The following is a 14,864-nucleotide window of genomic DNA, read 5'->3' as shown; positions in this document are numbered from 1 at the left end:
TTGCATGTTAATTATTTGAACCTTAAGTTGCGATTTGGTATGGACTTGGGAGAGTCCGAGTTAGGTTAGTTAATTAATTAACCTGATAATCCATTAGCCCGAAAATTAACCTGTTTATTTTTTTGAGGTCGCGACACAAACGATGCCTTATTGATGTTTAGAAGTTATCGTGGAAAAGTTAAATGTACGGTATAAACTACTAAGTAAAGATATGTTATCAAATAAGGTTTATTGACCTCGCGGGCAAGATATTAATTACATATGAATTTGTAATTAGTTTAACGTACGTGGAATATTACATTAATATAGCAAAATTACCGTTTTGTCATGTTTAATTTACGTTACTAGGTGAAAACCTACCGTATAAATGAGGAACTTACTAATTAAATCGAGACTCAAAAATGAAATCATCTCATGGAGAATTGCTAATGACATGACGAAATTACTGGATCGATGGGCTAGGATCGGATCAAATCGAATCGAATCTCAAGAGAAGCAATCCCGACCGGTGGGGTCGACACTTCAGAAAACAAAGCAAAGTGTTTGTGAAGTAGCTATACAATCAGCAAGATCCTACTAAAGTCATGTGAATGAACCGATGACTTTCTGAAATAGGAAGACAAGAAGAATGGTTTTGGATCAGAAAATCCACAGTGAATGCCGCCAGGAACAAAGTGATGGTGGCTTTCTTTTAACTTGCCGGCAGCTTGATTAACCGAACTAGGATTGGCTTGAAACGATTCTCCAGAATCTCCTCATAATTCATCCTTAAGCACCCTGTAATTGAAACCTGGGACTTCATTCCTCACCCCGTAGCTCCTCTCGGCAACTTCCACGGCCGAGCATATCCTCGGCACGAGCCGCTTCTTCCTCCTCCATGACGCCGCCAAGAACCGAAAACCGAGTCTGAAATACCCCCTCCTCGAATCGGCCTCTTCCACCTGCGAACTAGTACCGCAGACCTTGCTGAAATACTCGATTTCCTTCCTCACGAGCGAGCCCACCGTGCCCCGTGTACCGATCGCGACCGGAGCCACCATGGCCATGTCAGGACAATCTTCAGCGGAGTCGGAGACTGAATAGAACCCTTTGGGTGTTGTGCTTTATATTTTGCATCTGATGACTTTGGGAGTGCGGAGGAAGAAACGTGATAAAGATCAGAAGTCTTTGTCTTGGGTTGGCAGATTGTTCCTGTTTGGTGCTTTTATGCCTTTTTGCTTGCATTGTCATTATGAGATTCTACAACGTTTGGACCTCTAGCCCATTATGTCTTCCGTTTGCAATCAGAGCATCCATGTTTTCCGGTTAAAATATTTTGCCGTCCTTGTGAATTTTAAAGCCATAGTCGCTTTTCTTTTCGAGTTGACAATTTATAGAAAACTCATAAGTAAATTTCAGTCACATCCCGGTTAAAACATTCGAGGATCGGTAGCACTAACGTCGATATTACCTAGCCATCCGTCGCGCATTTTTCTTTGTCGGGGTTGCGTTTGAAGTAAATTTTCTAGATCAATTCCTTACATAGGAACATGGTCTGGGGGGCCTAAATGGAGGAACGAATATCTCTCTCGGCTCGATTGGTGTCCCAAGTCATTTTGCTTGTTTGGTAAAACTTCTTTTCCCCCCATCATAGTCTCGGGTTGAGAAATGGAGAGAGAGAGGGGCAAGATTTCACTGTCATTAGTTGGTCTGAAAATTTAATAAGTTAATTAATAAATAAAATTTAAAAGTAGAAAAAATTGAAAAAAATTAATGGGAAAAAAAACAAATCAATTGCTTCCTCAAGTGTCTTTGGTTTTGACCCACAAAAAGGGAAAAAAAGGTGTCTTTGGTCCCTTGTGTGGGGTTTTGTCTCTGCCACCTACTGATTCTTTTTCATTGCTCGTGGTGCTTTCGGCTTCATCATGTGGAACGTCTTCACTTTAGTACAAGCATGATTCCTTAGGAACCCTCATTTTTATACCCAGTAGGCCGGCGATTGATAAAAGTTGCTTGACTATAGTGACGGAAATAATTAACTCCCCACTTAATCATATGGATTCATGCTCTCCATCTTCATTGACTAAATTGTGCAGCTCAGCCTGCAACTGATTGATTCCAACAGGCAAATGATGGAATGTTCAGCTTGAGAAACTACCTGAATACCCAACCGCCATCCCACCCCCACCGATCGCCACCGCTGCAGCCGCATGGTATGATCCACGTTTAACCCGATTCATCAATTCACCGAAATCGGAATAACGATGCAAGAGAAACCAAAACGAAAGGAAAGAGACACTCTTTATAATCTAGTAACAGCATATTAAGATCGAATGGCATTGTCCTGCAACAGTTATTAAATGGCGAAACGTCCTACGAGGTTTGAGCCATGCTAAACGTAGACTTCCTAGAACTGTCCAAGTTGCATCAATTGACTAACCAAAACAAGGGGATCTTTGGGGCCTAAGGCAGTCAAATCGCTCTCTAGATGGACCCGTATGTTAGAGCTTAGGGGTTGTCTTGCATATGCAGAGATCATGGATCAATTCGATCCATGGAGGAAACCTGACCCTTGGCAGATGAAAAAATCTTTCTCACTTCATCCTTCACTTTGTGATCGGCAAATGCTTGCGAAATCGCTTTGTATGCTAAATCGAAAATGTCTGCCTTGTCAATACCTTTTCAGATAAAGCAAGCGTTAGCTCGGGGTCTTAATTCTTCGTTAAAAGCACAGTTGAGATTGTACTCACCGAATGTGGAAGATGCCAGGCTGTATTCCTGGGAAAGGCTAGTGGAAAAGACACCCGTGTCATCGGTGCACAAGGCTACAGGGTGTTGTGCCCTGTATAGATCGGCTGCACAAACAAGCACTCAATGCCATGACGCACAAATAAGAGATGCCCATGCTTACAAATCCCAAAAGAAATGTCTTAAAAGCAAGCACGCAATGAGAAACACACTCAATCCAAGTAAGATTGTTACAAGAACTTAGATGAACATCTTTTAGTTGACAAAGAGGCTCAAAACTTACCGAAGTGGTGCACATCTATGGAAGAAACAGATTGAGTCATGACGTTGGAAGTCAAGCAAATTTCTACCTGCAAAAGTTAGAAGCATACCACTAAGAGTTCATTCAAACATGAAGCTCATTCTGTCACTTACAAACTGAATGGTTCTGAGTATCTCACTGGAACGTTAAGAGCCTTCAACTTCCTCCAGTCTTCCTCACAGAAGCAACAAGCATGCCCTATTCTTTCAGGAACAAAGTCCAGCATTTGTTGGATCTCCTTCCGATTAGGTACCTAATACCACTAACATACAAAAGCCACTTGTTGAAGACTATTAAATGTTAATTGTGGAAAGAGCAAAAAAGACAAGTTCAGATACAGGAGCAAGTATATCAGAAAAACAAATGCACCTCTCCACAATGAAGAGTTACTCTGAGACCTTTCTGCCTTGCAAAACTTAGTGCTGGGACGAAAGTATCCCTGATAATAAAAAGAGCAGTCATGGCAGGGCCATTTATAGGTCACAAGATAAATGCAGAATCAGAAAGAACTTGTCGGCTTAAAAGCGTCCTCAGGAACAATTACCATTCTCCCACAGTGGGGTTCCCCGAAAGATCTACACCAACTACTCCAACATCCCTCATTTCCAGTGCAAGCTCAACCTACAAAAGCTGATTGCAACTAAGACCTGTTTGCGAAGCAATTTGATGCTAAAATGAGTAACTTACACCTCAAAGAGCACACGACTCTAGAACATACAGTTTCCAATGCAGCAATGGTGGTCTCACGGCGGTCAATGCTGAGAAGAAGTCTAACATAAATCTTCTTTTTAGCAGATCCATTTAAGGAATTCTCCATAAATTGAGAATTGAAGGAACTCGCTACTTGTTTGGTCTGAGGTACAAAATGGACATCGAAGCTAGCAACGGCTCTCAAACCTTGAATCACTGCTTCCATGTAAGAGCGCTTGCTCATTCCTATGGAATCATTTTTCTTTACAGAATGAAGATGTTCAGTAACTTCCTCCATATAACAATAATATAATATGTCATTCCTGGAATATGAGATAAAAAGGAACTGAAGTACAATGTAAGCACCTTTGGAGTTGTTCTTAACTCTAAGTAGACCACATTCTCAGAAGCAAAATCTTCAATAACCTGTGAGGAACAGCATTGATGAAAAATGCGTTATCTGAAGCAAGAGATTACGCGGTAGGGCTAAATGGTCTTACTTCTTTAGTAATCCTCGTGATGGTCGAGTGCTCAGTTGTAATAACATGAACGAGATCAAATAATTTGAACACTTCAACCAAAGAACGATCATCTAAACCACAAAGAAATTCAGAAATAGAAATTGTGTCAACATATCAATTATTCCATTAAAGCTGTAGACGATAGACATCGCAAATAGGACCAGACTAAATGTTAAGACTTTGCTTTTGTTGCCATAGCTTCTTAGGAAACAAGAGCCCATTCCATGTCCAGTAACAGGTGCAAGTTCCAAGAAAGAACGTCAGTGAAAGGTGCACTGAGACCATGTATATGAGTACATGTCATGATCGTGGACATGGACTCTCCTGCATTTTCAATGTGCTTACACAATAAGCAGTTGTGGTTCATCTATAGCAGTTAACAGTATGGTTCAATCACAGTCTTATTAGTCTCTGGCCTTTTGAATTCATACCAAATAGCATTCTTTCTGTTGCATTTTCTGTCAAATTCGCATAACATCATAACATATTCAGCACAAGGTGCTCTACCTAGTCGCATCACTCCGTAAATCTTTTGCTGAATTCGCGTACAAAAAGTAGAATTTCCTGATAGCAGTTACCACGGGCTTACTCGAAAACTCAAAGTTCAAATTTTGACTCTATTCCCTCCAAGTCCTCAGCACCAAAGCAGAGAAAAACACAGAATAACAGACTAGAATGCATACTTTTCATGATGACGTGCTCCACGTCCAAGAAATCAATGACGCCCTTCTGACCCAAATCTCTAGCAAGTTCTCTGCAAGTGCAAAATCAAGATCAATACTCCTCCACAACAACAATCAAAATACAACTCCGAAAATACAGTAGGAACAGTTAAAAAAAAAAGGCCAGGGCAGTCCGGAGTTCAAACTCTGCATTCTGCCGGGCACTACATCAAACACATAGAAGGCATCAAACACAAGAAAAACCCAAGGACCCCCTAGCTCACTCACAAGATCGTTGAGTTTCTGATGGAGCCATTGAGGTGGGCATGCAGCTCCACCTTCGGCATCGACCTAAACGACTCCATGTCTCTCCTTTCCCAACTCTACAGAAACTCCTCTCTCTCTCTCTCTCTCTCTGCGCGATTGGCCCTCTCTCTTGACGAAGGCCAAAAGGGTCTTCTTTATACAACTCGGAGTGGCGTGCAACTCCTGCTCATTGGGGCTTAAAATACACTGAGAAATGAGGCGGAGGCAGGTGGCGCTCAACATGGCATTCAAGGTGGTCCTGGTCGGCGAAAAGGGCCAGATGGAAAGATCGGAACTCGGGGCCCGCAAAGATTCGGCGGGTATCCAGTTTCGTACCCGATCCAGCCATGCCATGCATCACAAGTCCAATCCAAGGACCGAGGGATGCCACAAAATTCTCGTACAACTTCGTCTTAAATGAGCGAATCTCATTCGTGATTCCCTCTCTCTTCATCTTTTGTCTCTATTGTCCACGTGCGCCCTTCTTTTGATTTTTATGAATCCTTCGCGCGCTTAACTAACTCGTTTCGGTTTCAAAGCGAGACAAGCTGAAATTATCGATTTAATTCGGTTTTATTTCAAGCCTCTTTTTTTTTAGTTTGGTTCGATTTCGTACTTTTCCAAATCATATTATTTCAGTTCGACTCAATTCGATTCGATTCGATTTTCTTCCATCTTCTCCAAATTATTTTCCTAATCCTAATGCCCGTTGTCCAATGAGAAGATGAGGTGGCAAAGGTTTGTTTTCTTGCTAATTATTTAATAAAAAAAGTTAAGAAGTGTAATACGTCTTGTTCTTTATTGAGATAAAAATAATATAGAGTACTATTGATATAATATTTTATTATTATAGTACTTTGGATTTATCTTGTCAATTCCATTCTACTAAAAGACAACATAAATTAATTATATTGCCTTAGTATTTCTTTTTTTTTTTTGGTCATATATTGCATTAGTATTTTGGTAAAGTTAAAAACTGAATTTTACAGGAGATTGTGAGACTTTATTTGCGTAAATTATAAGCGATATCATTAAGAAACAATCAATCACAATAAAAGAATTTTCGATTATGAATTAGTTAATATACAAAAGGATTTGTAAATATACAAACGAAAAAAAATAGCTGAAGTAGTTGATACGAAAAAAATCTGAAAAGAATGGTCGCACCTCAACATGGAATTTAAGAAATTAGCCCGAAGTTACGAAAAAAAAAAAAAAAACAAAGAAAAAGACGGAAAAATAATAAAAAAATAAGTAAAAAAATGAAGCAAAAGAACTCAGATTTCAAATGAACAAATTCAAACTTGAAAAAGGATCTTTCTAATTCTTGAATAATGAGGGGCAAGGAGACTAATGGAGAAAGATCCCTTGTTCTTATTGTAAGATTATGATTGTATCCACAAATGTTTGGTTAAAAGAAGAATCTTCTCCTTTGAGAATAATTCAAAATGGAAAGTGTTCAATTGGAACATGAAAACTAACTAAATTTGTCCTAGTTTCTTTTCGGGGTGGGCTAGGGAACATGGATGGCTAAGCACGATTCGGTACAAACCGCGAAATCAAATTGAAATTCTCAATTCAATTTGGTTCGGAGTGTTTATTTTTTTGGTGTATTTCGGCATAAGAACACATCAAGCGTCAATATTTGTGTACAATGCTCACTTTGGTGTTAATATTTTTTTGAATCACTTAAGTGCCAAATCGGAGAAAAAATAATCACTTTAGCACTAACATCAAGAAATTCCGACGACCTCACTAGAATTGGCACCTCAATAATCATTTTTCAAAAAAATTGACATTTAAGTGATTCAAAAAATATCGGTTTAGTGTCAAATCGGAGAAAAGCGATCACTTTAATACCAAGTGCAAGAAATTAAGGTGACCTCACTGGATTTGGAACTTAAAAAATCATTTTTTTTTTAAAATGGCACTTAAGTGATCCAAGAAAAAATATTTATATCAAAGTAAGCACCGTACATAAATATTCACACTTGAGGTGTCTTTTTGCCGATGTATTTTGATCCCTAAATCATAATGCCGGGTTGGAATTTTATAGCTTGGAGGAGAGATAAGAGTAGGTGTGAAAAGCAAAGGAGGAGAGCAGGAATGAAGTAAAAAAAGGAAGAAGAGAAGTCAATGAGGAGATTAGGAAAAGAGGAAAACAAAACTTGTTTGATCCTTTTATAGAACTTACTCGCTTTCCATTAACGGCGTCCCACCCACTCCATCCGCCGATCAACGCTCCAAACACTGACTTGGTACCAACTCCTATCCGATTCACTTTGGCTAATCATCCCTTTTCCGCCCGGAAAAGCGGCCGAGCCCACCGTCGTGACGGACCGGAGGAAGGCCCCCCACCGCCCCCGACCTCCTCCGAATGTCGGGTCCGTGATTTTGTCAATATTTGTAATATAACTTCAAAACTTAGGGTCATCGATCACGATGCACAAAGGGACACGAGTTTTTGATTAGCGGAACCTAATACAAGTGTCGCAATATATGATCGAGGACATGAAACTGCTGTGCAATTCGCAAGAAGGGAAGACGTGCGGCTTTGTTAGACCAATAGTGAGTATTTTGAAAAGGGATTTTGTCAATGAGTGCGTCAAGGTCATTAGTATACAGTTTTTAATGGAAAAAAATTATCCAAAAAATCCTAAATCTATTGCACTTTTTGCCAATTCAATTTAAACCTTTTAATTTTGCTAATTAAATCTTAAATTTTTTTTTTCACTTCTTACTAATCGAGTCGGTTCGGCTAATTTTTGCCGAAAATCGCCGACGTGAACATCGGCCGGTGGCATGATATCAAATAATTTTAGGAGTTTTTGGATAATTTTGTCTGTTTTTATTACAAGCTGCTCTAGTGCTATGTGTGATTTATCCCTTTATAATTGGGATTGTTTTAAATTAAATAGGCTTAAAAAAACTTCTTACAATATTCAAGAACATAGTCTTTAGAGTTAATTTCACGAAAAATATTATATTGGTACACTTGTGACAAATTTATCACAAACTATTTTTTTGACCACAAAAAATCTTAAATTGGAACACTTTTGATAAATTTATCCCAAACCGATACACTTATAACAAATTTACCCTTCGTTATATTTCATTAAATATAACCTTTAAATTACTGAGTTAAATGACACGTGACAGTTTACGGGAGTACTAGTTTATGATTTTTACCCTATGTTTGTCACATGTGTATCAATTAGGGATTTTCCGTGGTATTAATCCAATTTAACGGAGAGCAAACTTATCACAATCATACAAGTTTGGGGTTTTTTGTGATAAAAAAAACTAGTTTAGGCTAAATTTATCACAGATGTACCAATTTAGGGTTTTTGATGGTCAAAAAATAGTTCAAGATTAATTTATCAAATTTGTACAGGTTTGGAGTTTTTTATGGTTAAAAAAATAATTTGAGGTAAATTTGTTATAGGTATATTAATTTTGGATTTTTCGTTGTATTAACCCTAGTTTTTATTATAATTATGTACAGGTCAGTGATCACTGCTTGAACTTCAAAAGTATACTTGCCCAAATCGAATTTGCGAATGCTTGACGTGTGCGACTTTTTTGACCTTTTTGTATATGTATATACTACCGACGAAAGGTATCGAGATTCCTTTGACGTTTACTTCTCAGAACACCGGCAAGGACCAATCAGATTTCCAGGCAAGACGTGGGGCTAAATTGGTCGGATTAGATTTTTAGTGGGGTCAAAACGCAAAATGTTTATATGAAAAATTGCAACAAAAAAAAAATTGCGGGGTCAATTGCATGAAAGAATCCTTCCATCAATTGCACCATTAATGCATCCACCATCACACTTCTTCTCTAACTCTCTCCCGCGGACCAAACCACCGTCGCCTTCACTCCGGGGATTGATCGTCCGCCGCGCGGCTCGCTACAGTCTGAGTTGCCCTCATCCACGACAATTGCCATCGCTTGCCGCTCCGACGTCTCGAAAAAGTGTTGGCACACAGGCTCGTCGTTCTCTTTTCGCTGCTCGGATCGAGCGATTATGGAGACGTTACGAAAGTTGCTGATCGTTGCTCGAGCCGATCTTGTCCGAGGGCATAGAGTCGTGGCCGTCCCGTCACAGCACACCGCTCTCGGCCTAGCTATCGCCGGTCGAACCTTCCCTGTTCCCCAATTCTCCATCGGTGTCGATTCGATGTTCGCACAACTTCCATCGGACCATTGTTTGAGATGGTGAAATCCTATGTCCTAAGATAACTAGTTTGCGTATATGGGGTTCGATCGTCTGTCATATATTTATGGCGAGATCTGTATATGATCCTAGTTGAACTATCTCAGATTGGGAAAATTCTTGACTTGTAGAGTTGGCAAGTTAGGTAAGTGAGCGATGTCTAGAAAATGTCTTCTGTTGTGCTTGGCGACAAAAAAAAGAAAATAGATTGTACATTCACAAACGCATCCTGTCGGACCGATAATTTTTTTTTTGTTTTCTTCTTCATTCTCTCTTTTTTGTTTTCTTCCCTCTTCTTCCTCCGGTTGATCGCCAGTGAGGCAAGCTTCTCCTGAGGTCGGCGAGGTCGACCTCGTCGGTCGTCGCCTCTGGCCGATCGCCAATCCAGCGATCGGCTGGAGGAAGAAGATGGAAGAGTTGAAAAAGAAAAAGAAAAAATAAATATGTTGTCGGATAGTTGCAGTCAATCGGTAAAAATTGACTTGAAATATTAAATTAGGCTAATTGTAAAATGTTTAAGACTGAAACAACAAAAAAAAAAGTCTGAATTGACACAGTTGTAATAGGTTTAGGACATTTTTTAGTAATTTTCTGTTGACACCTAAATTTTGGCTATCCTTTTAGTCATTAACTTTTTCAAAAAAAAAAAAATCAGGAATTACTTTTAGTTCCTACAAAAAAATATATATAATAATAATTAAGTCATTATTCATATTTAATTTTGTCATTCGGGCATTGCATTTTGCATTTAATTGAACCTAAAATAGAAACAGACTTGAGCTAGTCGTGCGGACATGGCCCCATACATTTTGCATATTCATCGGGTCGACGATTGACGGGTTTAATCGAATGGTTTAGAATTTGATTAATAAGCCCGTAATTCATTTAGAAGCCTTTAGTCTGTTGATCAAGATTCGAGAGAATCAGCATAGTCCCGTGATATTCGTGCATGACAGTTTACTTAGGGGGAGCAAAGCGGGAAACTAAAAGAAAGGGGATTCGTCCAAAAAGGGTTTTCGGAGAAAGAGGGAGAGAGGAAAAGACAAGGGAGAGCACGAGACTTCTTTTACACAGATCTTCGTACTCTGACTTTGACAAAAGAAGGGTCCTCTCACTTGAAAAAAACAAAAAAGGGATCAACGTAGGTCTTGTTCCTCTTCGGTGCTTCTCTTGCAGATTTGCCGTGAGAGAGGAGATCAGTCCAACGAGCCTTTCCTTGACTCGTGAATATTTCGCCTTGCATGCTCCCGACCCTACAAGAAGACCGACGTGCACTAGCGAGGATGAAATCCACGATCTCATTCATTGATGAACCCCTACTGTGAAGGCTCGTTGAACCGCCGTCCAGCATCACCATCCGCTGTCCTGAGCTGTTCCAATCCCAAACCAGGCTCCGCAGGTTCCTTCGCACCAGCACCAAGCCGACGAACTTTCGAACGAAGAGATTCCCAAGCCTTTTCAAAGAAATTTGCGGTCAAATTGGAGAACATCCTTGCGATATTAGGTATATTTCCTAATTTGAATGTGTTAAATATTGTTTTACCTATTTTGCATGGATTGAATGTTAGAATGCATATCTTAAAATTTCGTTGCTTGATTTAGAATATCGCAATATCCGATTACCTAAATTGATGGATTGCTTGTCTAAATAGAATGTTTTGGAATTTTTGTTGTGCAATATATGACTTGCCTAGTTTGAAAGATTTGGTTGGAATAAAATCTGACAATTTCAAAATCTTTTTTTTGAAAATTTCTTGAAGATACTCAAGATATCAAAAATCTTTCAAAATGTGATCGATTAGGAAAATCTGCTAATCTGTAACTTGCCACACGAGCAACGATTTGAGTTCAATTGTTAATCGTAAGATTACGAATTAAAGATTAACTCAAATATTCGCGAAATATTTTCAAAGATCGGTTGATATATCCACTTGATTTTATTGGCATAATATCTTTACAATGAATATTCTCTTGCATGATATTTAAAATTCAAAAAAATATTGCATTGTATTTTAGACAAAGTTGCATCCTAAAATCATGTAGATATTCGCACGTTTTATTAATTTTAGAATGAGTTAATTTAGATTTGCATTCTACGATAGAATCAGCATATTTGAGTAGATTTTCATGTCTAAAATAATTTATCTTTAATATGTTGGGGATTAGGCAAACTTAAACCCTAAAGTATGTAAGATAATTATCTTTAGGCATATTTTTATTTGGAGTCAATCATTAATCCGAAAAAACAAAATTAAAACAAGCTTGCTATATCATTTGCATGCTAGGTTTAGATCACATAGAATTTGCATGTTTAGGTCTTCAATTAATTCGTAAGTCATGTAGTCAATTTAATTAGACCGTAGCATCATTTGTACATTAGTTTCATTTAATTGCATGTCATCTAGATTAGTCATGTAGTTAATTAAATTAATTTCATATGCATGCTTAGGATTTCCTTGCATTTAATTTAATTCATTTGCATCTTAGATTAAATTCATGCATTGCATATAGGTTAGTCTTTATCCCATTAAAAAGCAAAAATTCAAAAGTGAGAACAATTTGTCTTGGTGTATGCTTCCCGCAATTACCTTAACTTACGGATGTTCAATTAATTGACTATGCAATCGCATAATAACCTTTGTTAGTGACTTAGGTTAAAATCAATTAATGTTGCTTGACAAAATTCATTTTCATGAAATAAAAAGGTATTGAAAGGGCGTTAGAGTAATATAGCGTAATTAAGTCCCCGGACTTAGAATCTCCGGCTCGTAGAAGTAATTTAATTCTTCCGCTAATTTACTTAGGTTTCTAATCGACTTACCAAAAACGATTAGTGGCAACTCCAATTTAAATATCTTTGCATATTAAGTTGCGATTTGGTATGAACTTGAAAGAGTCTAAATTATGTTAGTTAAATAATTAACTTGATAATCCATTAGCCTAGAGTCTTCGAATTTTAGGTCGTGACATTTTCCCCGCAAGCTTTATAGCGGCTGAAATTTTGTAACATTCTAATCTCCAAAAATTTCCATAAATGGATGCTTAATTTAATTCACAGTGCCACAGGTTCAAAAAGATACGTTGTGAAATTTGTGGTTCTTTGACTGTTACTCATAGAAATGGCCCACTCAATCTGTAAGGAAAAAAAAAAGAGAAGACCTTGGACTTTAATATAGCGATGGTTCTTCACATCATAGAAGGATTTATCTTAAGATGCTTTCACAAGATTACGAACCATTGACCCGTGTGCTAACCTGTCTCAAATTTCTATCTAGACATCAGCAGGCCGAGACTTGCTTTGCTCTGTTTGTGTAGTGTGGCTGCTTTCTTCCTCCTTTTGATTTGCCGTTCTTTGGTTCCGGGTTGCTTGTTTTCTTGCATTCGCTGCGCTCTTCGGTCATGGGCCTTGCCTCCCTCTTTCTAATTTGTGTTCCCGAGCGACGTTGAAGCATGACGTGATTCGTGCCATATTGCCTTCTCTTGCTCACGACGTGTTTGTGAAAATGTCGGATGAAATAGTTGACGCTTGTTTCTTGCATAGAAGAGACGTGCATGGGTCTACAGCTGATCAGAGTATTTGGAAGTTTGGAAGTTCAGGCAAATTTCCCTTTTCCTTCAAAAAATAATCATCTGAGTTGCTGATTATGACATGTTGCTCTTATCCAGCTTCTGAGTTTCTACGGCTGATCAGAGCATGTTTTGATTGTAGACCTGTACATGTGAAATACTAATTTTTTTTTTTGCAATATCTGCTAGCAGGTCATGCATATGTTATTCAGCAAAATCCCGTGTATGTGTCTATACATAACATTTGAATGTTGACACTGACATTTCGGAGCATAAATTTCTGTAAATGCAAAGCTACCCACTGTTGCAATGAAAAATAGCTTCTAGCAATGAATTAATGAATTAAGAAACTAGGAGGGACTCAATTGAACATTCAAACGATAGCTTCTGTCGCAATTTATTGCTATTTTAGCACCTGAAATATTATTTCTTGTGCGGCATTTTCCTCTCGCACGCATGCATGCTCTCCCTACAGTTGCTGCGCCCTTTTTCGAAGAAAATTACGAACGAAAGATTATTGCGGTATTTTTAAGTCGCATTTTGGGGCCAATCACACAATCTTACTTCATGATGTCACGAGATAGTATGCTGTCAGTGTAATTCTCACATTCTCTTCGAACAATGAAATCTTAAGTAGAACTATTTCATTGCCATTCATTTGGTTGCCAAGCTCATAGCATTGGTAGATAGCATAAGACTCTTAGAAGTTGCTTCTCCTGAAAACTTACAGCTGTGATTGTATAATTGCATTGTATCTGCTTCCTAACCCTGAGCTTCTGGCATAAACCTCGCTTTAGTTTAAAGACCTTGATGACAAGCATACTATTACTAATGCATGCAGTGACTACCTTATATTTGATTCATCATCAGGATACCACTGCTTCAAATACCCTTATTGATTGAATCTGCAAAGTTCTGTAGTTCACAATTAGCTGGAAGAAGTGGGTCTGCAAATGCCTTTTCAAATTTTTGAATTTTCATTCATGTCTGAACATTAAACTTCATCACCCTTCATTTCATTGGTGGTAGCACGTATTATGTAGCCATCAACTCCTTTATTTGTCGAGTCAAAAAGATGTAGCAGTTTTGTCATGCTCATTTGTGAGGAGGGAAGAAAGTGTAGACATTACCCTGAGGGAAAAAAGCTCGCCCGCCCGGACCTAACCGGCCCTACCCGAGTTTTCAGTTCGCGTCATATGCGTCTCGGGTGGGGTCGGGTGGGGTCGGGTCAGAGAGAACACACGACCCTTATGGTTCGGGTTGGGCCGAGGTAGCGTAGAAACTTGACCCGACCCATTGACACCCATACCTATAACTGATTTGGAGCCAGAGATCAGCACTGGTCGTCGGATGTTGGTCTAGCTCTCCTCATTAAACTCTCTCACATTCATCTTCTCTTCACCACCATCTGGAGTGTTCATGCTTCCGGCAAAGCACGAGCCGTCTCGGACAGAGAATGACGGAGCTCAATTGCAGCATCAACGGCATCATGTTCCGATCTTGCCTGAACTTCTTACTCTACCTTGTCGGCCTGGCCCAGATGTTGGCCCTCTCAAGGTCACCATATATCACTTGCGACATCCGGTGGATGCCTACCTCGCTGGTCCTCGTCATGTTTGCTTTCGGCTGCTTCTACTTGCGCAACAGCCTGTGGCTCTTGCGGACTTCCTCCACGGAGATGGAGCATGTCTTGGCGGAGCTGAATAAGAAGCGACAGAGACTGCTCGAGCTTGGTATGGAACATGACGCATTTTTGGCGGAGATGGCCGGGATATACGCCGTTGCTGCTTGGCTATACGTAAGTTTTGGTATTGTGCATGTCTTGTGTTCTATGGTCTTCTCAGTCCCTCTCATGTACGCAGAATACACAG

General features: G+C 39.1%; 2 protein-coding genes across 2 annotated transcripts; both read right to left on the bottom strand.

Annotated features, from left to right (window-relative positions):
• Window positions 1-755: 755 nt before the first annotated feature.
• LOC115742882 lies at window positions 756-1,046 on the bottom strand. The gene has a single exon (XM_030677404.1). It carries the CDS (start codon window positions 1,044-1,046, stop codon window positions 756-758), a length of 291 nt encoding a protein of 96 aa, XP_030533264.1.
• Window positions 1,047-2,263: 1,217 nt separating this feature from the next.
• On the bottom strand, window positions 2,264-5,630 carry LOC115742961 (N6-mAMP deaminase). Its single transcript, XM_030677528.2, has 11 exons — window positions 5,190-5,630; window positions 4,923-4,993; window positions 4,219-4,310; window positions 4,085-4,144; window positions 3,747-3,980; window positions 3,573-3,649; window positions 3,398-3,467; window positions 3,168-3,281; window positions 3,011-3,077; window positions 2,730-2,834; window positions 2,264-2,657 (listed from the first exon to the last, which is right to left on the bottom strand). The coding sequence occupies exons 1-11, from the start codon at window positions 5,264-5,266 to the stop codon at window positions 2,515-2,517; spliced, it is 1,110 nt and encodes a 369-aa protein (XP_030533388.1). The 5' UTR covers window positions 5,267-5,630; the 3' UTR covers window positions 2,264-2,514.
• Window positions 5,631-14,864: the final 9,234 nt, after the last annotated feature.

The sequence above is a fragment of the Rhodamnia argentea genome, chromosome 9 (assembly GCF_020921035.1).
Source record: "Rhodamnia argentea isolate NSW1041297 chromosome 9, ASM2092103v1, whole genome shotgun sequence".
NCBI lineage: Eukaryota > Viridiplantae > Streptophyta > Magnoliopsida > Myrtales > Myrtaceae > Rhodamnia > Rhodamnia argentea.
The sequence above is the reverse complement of the archived record's forward strand: the minus strand, read 5'-3'. Positions and strand labels throughout refer to the sequence as shown.